This window comes from Astatotilapia calliptera, chromosome 12, assembly GCF_900246225.1.
Source record: "Astatotilapia calliptera chromosome 12, fAstCal1.2, whole genome shotgun sequence".
Lineage (NCBI taxonomy): Eukaryota > Metazoa > Chordata > Actinopteri > Cichliformes > Cichlidae > Astatotilapia > Astatotilapia calliptera.
Window position 1 is genome coordinate 15,470,792 of NC_039313.1, and position 7,622 is coordinate 15,478,413.

At 41.3% G+C, this 7,622-nt stretch overlaps 1 protein-coding gene across 1 annotated transcript; it reads right to left on the reverse strand.

Moving 5' to 3' along the window:
* Window positions 1-1,520: 1,520 nt before the first annotated feature.
* qng1 (Q-nucleotide N-glycosylase 1) lies at window positions 1,521-7,508 on the reverse strand. Its single transcript, XM_026188693.1, has 7 exons — window positions 7,414-7,508; window positions 6,424-6,617; window positions 4,201-4,348; window positions 3,370-3,482; window positions 2,785-2,928; window positions 1,955-2,150; window positions 1,521-1,875 (listed from the first exon to the last, which is right to left on the reverse strand). The coding sequence occupies exons 2-7, from the start codon at window positions 6,607-6,609 to the stop codon at window positions 1,646-1,648; spliced, it is 1,017 nt and encodes a 338-aa protein (XP_026044478.1). The 5' UTR covers window positions 6,610-6,617; window positions 7,414-7,508; the 3' UTR covers window positions 1,521-1,645.
* Window positions 7,509-7,622: the final 114 nt, after the last annotated feature.

Genomic DNA, 7,622 nt, shown 5'->3' on the forward strand with positions numbered 1-7,622 from the left:
AAATGATGACAGAGGTCAGTAATTTGCACCAGAGGTACACTTCAACTGTGAGAGACAGAATGTGAAAAAAAAATCCATGAATTCACATGGTAGGATTTGTAAAGAATTTATTCGTAAATCAGGGTGGAAAATAAGTATTTGGTCACCTCAAACAAGGAAAATCTCTGGCTCTCACAGACCTGTAACGTCTTCTGTAAGAAGCTTTTCTGTCCCCCACTCGTTACCTGTATGAATGGCACCTGTTTGAACTCATCATCTGTATAAAAGACACCTGTCCACAGCCTCAAACAGTCAGACTCCAAACTCCGCCATGGCCAAGACCAAAGAGCTTTCGAAGGACACCAGGAAAAGTATTGTAGACCTGCACCAGACTGGGAAGAGTGAATCTACAATAGGCAAGCAGCTTGGTGTGAAAAAATCAACTGTGGGAGCAATCATCAGAAAATGGAAGACATACAAGACCACTGATACTCTCCCTCGATCTGGGGCTCCACGCAAGATCTCATCCCGTGGGGTCAAAATGATCATGAGAACGGTGAGCAAAGATCCCAGAACCACACGGGGGGACCTGGTGAATGACCTGCAGAGAGCTGGGACCAAAGTAACAAAGGTCATCATCAGTAACACACTACAACGGCAGGGAATCAAATCCCGCAGTGCCAGACGTGTTCCGCTGCTGAAGCCAGTGCATGTCCAGGCCCGTCTGAAGTTTGCCAGAGAGCACATGGATGATACAGCAGAGGATTGGGAGAATGTCATGTGGTCAGATGAAACCAAAGTAGAACTTTTTGGTATAAACTCAACTCGTCGTGTTTGGAGGAAGAAGAATACTGAGTTGCATCCCAAGAACACCATACCTACTGTGAAGCATGGGGGTGGAAACATCATGCTATGGGGCTGTTTTTCTGCCAAGGGGACAGGACGACTGATCCGTGTTAAGGACAGAATGAATGGGGCCATGTATCGTGAGATTTTGAGCCAAAACCTCCTTCCATCAGTGAGAACTTTGAAGATGAAACGAGGCTGGGTCTTCCAACATGACAATGATCCAAAACACACCGCCCGGGCAACAAAGGAGTGGCTCCGTAAGAAGCATTTGAAAGTCCTGGAGTGGCCTAGCCAGTCTCCAGACCTCAACCCCATAGAAAATCTGTGGCGGGAGTTGAAAGTCCGTGTTGCTCGGCGACAGCCCCTAAACATCACTGCTCTCGAGAAGATCTGCATGGAGGAATGGGCCAAAATACCAGCTACTGTGTGTGCAAACCTGGTAAAGACCTATAGTAAACGTTTGACCTCTGTTATTGCCAACAAAGGTTATGTTACAAAGTATTGAGTTGTATTTTTGTTATTGACCAAATACTTATTTTCCACCCTGATTTACAAATAAATTCTTTACAAATCCTACCATGTGGATTCATGGATTTTTTTTTTTTCCACATTCTGTCTCTCACAGTTGAAGTGTACCTCTGGTGCAAATTACTGACCTCTGTCATCATTTTAGGTGGGGGAACTTGCACAATCGGTGGCTGACTAAATACTTTTTTGCCCCACTGTATACCTGGCACAGAGATGTGCTTGGCTTCAGCCCAGCGAGCGGCAGACTGAGAAGTGCAGCCTCCTGTATGTACGGCTGCCAGCCAGCTCATCAATAGTAAATACAGCGTGTGTGGTGTATGGGAATGTGGGCCATCTCTTTGTGGTGCTGCTTGGCGTAAGGCCACAGGTAAAAGTCGATGATAACCGAGTTCACACTGCAGGGTTGTCCATCTCTCTCCTGCACCAGCTTGTGGAGACGGTCTTTGATCAGCTCCACGCACCAAATGGAACAACCTCGGATCTCTACTTCTCTCCGGTCTCCTGAAGACAGAAGCTCACCTGAAAACAATTATATCTCGTGATTTGAAATATTATCTTCAGCAAGAGAAACAAGTGCATAGACACACTACTGTCTCACCATTCTTCAACGCCTGCATCAGCGTATCAGAGTATCGTAGAGCTCCTAAGTAGACAAGCGCCTGAGGAACCCTGTAGTCAGCAAACATGGTGAGCCAATCCATGTTAATGATGTCACCCTGTCCTCTGGCCGCCATGAGGCCCCAGTAATCTGCCACAAGAATCTGGGCTCGCTTGTAGAATGAAATCCTTTTACCCTTACGCAACCAAGAAAGTGACAAAATATCAACATCGTATTTGTCCTTAGGCCACAAATATTTATAATTTGGCAGGTGTTCTTACACAAATATAAAATTAAAGAAATAACGTCAAAGAGTATAATGCTCTCCTCTGACTGTGTAATAAACTGACAGCATCAGTGTTGCTGCACTGTATTTGACCAGGAGGTGGAACTCTCACATCACAATTTATTTTAAATTCTCCAAATGCATATATTTGATCACATATATTTCATATATGCATTTAATATGTATTATGCATTGTGCATAATCTATAAAGCAATATACAGGCTGTATCATTAGGCTGAAAACTCAAAGTATCTGCACAGTTATGTATTTATGCTCCGTACTAATAAAAAGATCAGTTTTCCAAATATTTGGGGAAATTACAGTTTTATGCTTGCTCACTGTGACCTATTCAACCATAAGTGATTGTATTAGTATCTAAAAACCTGTAAATAAGTTAATCATTCCAACCCTTTCCTCTTGTACCAACTTGACATTTCTGAAAAGCCAAACTAGTGCAGCAAATAGAGGGCGTCTCTTTTATTTTTTGCACATTCCCAATTAGAAGAGGTTCCTAATTTGTACAATGATCCTGCTAAACTCTCACCTCATATGTAGCCTCATCCCTGTACGAGGGGATCTTCTGCACAATGAGCTCCACCATCTTCTGGGCGTCGTTTCCGGCTTGGCTGATAAAACTGCGGAAGCTTCCACCATGTTCCAGCAGCACACGGCCGCCTTCTGTCAGCACCTTGTTAAAAAGATTCAGCAGGTGGCTTCTTTAAATGTAACAGGCAGAAAGCGCCACAATTTAAATTTGTGTTTATAAATGTAACAAAACTAACAGACTCAATAATTAATTGAACCATAAAATCACTTTTCTTGCTTAATATCAAAATAAAATTTGACATTTCATACAAAGAAAGGCAGAAAAATGTGCCCAATATGAATATATGTACCATGATGTTGAATAGAGGAATGTAAAACCTTGTTTATTTCTAAAAGAAAAAGTCACTGTTGCTTTAAAAAGCACTCCTTTCATTTTGTAAATGCTGAGACTGCCCTGACTGAAAAGACAGCTTTTAGATTTAAAGAAAGTAAAAAAGCAAAGTAAAATCAAAACTGAAGCATTACTGAAATCCATATATTGACCAATTGAATCATTATTTGAATATCGTATTAATATCAGAACCTGGTGACGCTCCCGCAGCATCGGCATGGGTGTTTCATTGTCTGACCGAAGGACACGTCCCAACTCCTCCACGTTCATCTGAGAGAAATACTTTGGATCAGTAATAGGTACACCTGTGGAGTGTGGAGAAGAGAAGGTGCTAGGTGGATTAATCTTAAAACAGGAGCTACCCTCGGTGTGCAATAATAAGAATATAACTTGACAGTGGCCATTGCTCACAATAGACTCAAAATACATAATTTGCTCTGATCTCACGCTGTCAACCCCCCACCCCGAGATTCACACTGGAGCCAAACTACCTGTGCTTTTCTGAGAAAATCTCTTGTAATTATAAAGGCCATGGCGACCACACACTGAGAGCTATTCCATATGAGACATAATTGATTCATATCCGGAGTCATTCATGCTAATTATAAATGATGCACAGGCACATGCAGAGCTACAAGCAATTTCCCAGCAGTCGTAGTTCAAATAAAGGGCACAAACACGATAATGGGTAATAACAAAACTGCACAGAATAGAGGGACAATCAAAATATACATTTTGTTCTCCAGAGACTAGGATTAAAACACCTAAAATTATGTATGAAGTAAAGGTAAGAGCATGGTTGTAACTTTGCTGCAAACAGTCACAGCGGCAAACAATTTATAAATCTGACATTTCCATCCTTCATGTTTATGCTCATCAAGGATTGTTACATTTCTGGCTTTCTATGTATAATGCTGAAGAGTCTTTACCTTAAAATAGAAAGTGCTGTGAGTTGCCTACTGCTATTTTCTATAAGTCTGTATAATATAGTAACTAAGTGGATGTACAGGTATGTACTCTTACCTTCTTCCATGGCTCTGGTGATGGCAGCACACAGGGTCATGTAGCCTGTGTATGTGGTGCCTTTATAAGTCACCTCACATTGCTGGGTTTCTTCCTCTGGCCAAAAGGAAAAGTTCATGGTGTCTACTACAAATACCCAGTTCAATGCCTGCAGTGGTAAATTGCACAAATTATTAAGAAAGTATACAAAAAAAAGGAAAGAAAAGTGAATATACTGTAACACACTGTCCAAAAGAGACAGGGTTTCTCCACTGAGGTTTTAAAAATTTGTATTAAATTAGTGTTTTAGTCAATATTTTAAAAACCTGTACCCATACAAAATACAATCAAAGACCACTGCAGCTACTGTCTTTTTGATTAATTCTGGATGTCAGTTGATAGAGTTGTATTGTTGATTGTCATTTATGCTTAGAAACATTTACTCATTTATGCTTAGAAATATTTAACCATAGATGCTTAGAAGTGTATAATTAATTGTGTAGTGATAAGTTGTGTGATCTTTAACAGGCTACAGAGGCTTGGTGTGCATTCCAGGAATGCACACCTGCATCTTGGGGGCATGGGAAAAGTTTGCATCTTGCCTTATAGTTTTATGGTAGGATTAACGTAGTTACATTTGTTCTAGTCTAAGTGCTTTTCTGTTTAGATGAACTGCTGGACTTCCTCACCGGGGGGGTCTAGTCTACCCTCTTCCTGACCAAGGATGTTATATGACCCTTCGATCAGCAGTAACACACACACACACACACACACACACACAGGCAAGGTACTCTTTGTGTTTGTAGACGTCATATGTTAATGAACTTATGCATATTCATGTAACCTCAATAAAAGGACAGTGATACGGGAGAACGGACGAGAGCTACTGGGGTCAAGCGAAGGGACGGCGCTCTGTCCAGTCTCTCCCGTGCACGAGTAACATGAAGAACTTGCCTACTTCGTGTCTTGCTTTGCGGTGTAATTATATTGCCTTCAACGTTCCAGCGAATAGGTTTATGCTACAAACCTACCTAACATCAGTAGATACAATCATTTCATAAATCCTTCATTGTGTCCAGACAACAGTTGAAAACCTTAATACTTTATATTTATGGTAATATAAAACAGAGTAAAGCAACACATATTCACAATCTCACCACCTGATTAGCTGCAACTATTAAATAAACCCCCCTTAAAACCTTTTTTCTTTTCTTTTTTTAAATTTCACAATAATAACCACTAAGTTATTATGGCTAGGTACAAGGACCGGACTTAAATGAAGTGAAAAAGCAGCCAATGCCCAAAGACAGCTTAAAAGGGAATGTCTCAAGAGCACTTCAAAAATTATAAGAAAATATGGCTCCCTGGAAGCAAAATATAAAGAAATGAGGGGTGACTCAAGACTTCGGCATAGCACTATAGTCAGGGCTGCACATAAGTGGTCCGCAGGTGCGCATTCGCCTTCAAAATAAAAAAAACGCGCACCAGATAAGAAGTTGCAACGCGCGTTTGCGTACATAAGATTTTCTGGAGGAGGACAGACGTTTGTTTAGAACTCTTAAAAATGTCGAAGAAGCTCCTTTAAGCAATTACTTTGGTTTTCCTCCACCTCCAACGAAATGTCAGAAGGAGTCCGAACCGCAAAAGAAGCGCGTATTCTCGGAAAAGTGGTTGCAGGAGGTGAGCTGGCTTCAAACAAATGATGAACACACAGAGATGTGGTGCAGAATACGCCGTGAAAATCCCACTCTAGCGGAAAAAAACAGTGCCTTTTATATGGACGCAAACGCGCATTGCAACTTCTTATCTGGTGCGCGTCTTTTATTTTGACAGTGAATGCGCACCTGCGGACCACTTATGTGCACCCCTGACTATAGCAGATATAATGCTTGGTCTAACTTATATATAGGTATAACCAAGGGAAAAACTAGGGAACACACGGAGGTCGACATCTGGAGGGAAAACTGATGAACCGCCAAAGACAGAGACAGTAGATAGGGATATTCAGGACTGATAGAAAACCAGAAACTGGTGGAAAAAAAATGATGAAAATGATGGAAGAAAATCTTCTGAAAGGTTTTCAGAAGGACTGAAGAACTATTGCTTAAAACCATTTTAAAACATTGCAAGAAACTCTGGCTCCTTGGAAGCAAAACATAAAGAAATGAAGGATGGTTCAGCACTTTTGCACAATACTGTATACTATGAAGAATCTTTTCATAGCCTGGGTACTAGTACACTCCCCTGGTCAGATGTGGGTGCTGGGGCCAATGGATTTGCTTTCTTCCAGCCACTGGCTGTCAGCTCGTCACTGTGTTGGAGACCGTAAAGCATCTCCGCCACCTTCTGCACTCCTTCATCCTCGACAAACACATCCCGACTCTGCTCTGCTATGAACTGGCCAGACTCTCGTGGTAACAGAGGCTCCATGATGGAGACTGTAAGGAGCAGAAATTAAAACAAGCATGCATAGTATGAATGCACTCCTCTGTGGAAATAAGAAGAGTCCACGAATGTAAGTGTGGGGATAAACACAACTATCTTTAATATATGCAAAGACTAGAGCTGATGAAACATGTAGGGATTGAGTAAGTCCTTTACAAACTAAAGATTCATTATTTGAAATAATAAAAATAATGACCAAAAAATGGATGCAGATTATAAAAAAAGAACAAAAATCGTCTAATAACATTCTCCACAATGAAGTGCTTTGGGCCAACATTTAAAAGAAACGTGGATTTATTTTGAAGGTTCAGGTATTCATCCTGTGTAAGCACTTCAAACATAAAAGCGACGCATGTCTGACCGACGTCACTCCTATTCCTTTTCCCTAAAAGAAGACAATTACACCCCTCCAGGAGTTCTCAAGTATCTGATGACTGTGCGTTAATGTTCGCAGTGACGCACAGCTCCGGTTGCCTGCTGAATGAACCCCATTTTCTACTCCTCTCCTCAGTGAACATGATTTGCCTCTCACTTATATGTTTCATTCATTTTTAAGGCTTAATTATTTGTTATGCAGGCCAATTTTACGCCATCGCGTTTATTTGAGAAACCTGTAGGTGCAAAGTGCAACTACCGGAGCACGCACGCGGTCTCTGGAGTTTCACGACCATTAAGGACATTTCTGAGCGTATACAGTCATCGTCATTAAATAATAAAAACTGTGTTCTAATATAAACGCAGTGGGCAGCAGTACTTTTTTTTATTCCTGTGCAAGCTATTGCTACTCACCGACGAAAGCACGACACCCGCGTTCTACTGTTCCCACTACCTGGTTTCCAGCTATTGACCAATCAGAGCCTCGCTTGTGGCCTTAGCTGGTTAGTGAACCAATCACAAGAAGCTAAGAGAGGAAACAACAAAGCAACGTCCGTTCCAACTGCCTGCTGGTGTAAAAATGTCTCAAATAAGGTGGCATAAATCTCATGGTTTGAGGGGAT

Excerpts from the sequence above, each read along its gene's own strand:
- qng1 (XM_026188693.1), bottom strand. The coding sequence starts at position 6,609 with ATGGAGCCTCTGTTACCACGAGAGTCTGGCCAGTTCATAGCAGAGCAG. Across the intron at positions 4,349-6,423 it reads CAGCACCCACATCTGACCAG|GCATTGAACTGGGTATTTGT; the intron begins GGGAGTGTACTA and ends TTACCACTGCAG. Across the intron at positions 2,151-2,784 it reads GGGATGAGGCTACATATGAG|GGTAAAAGGATTTCATTCTA; the intron begins GTGAGAGTTTAG and ends TGGTTGCGTAAG.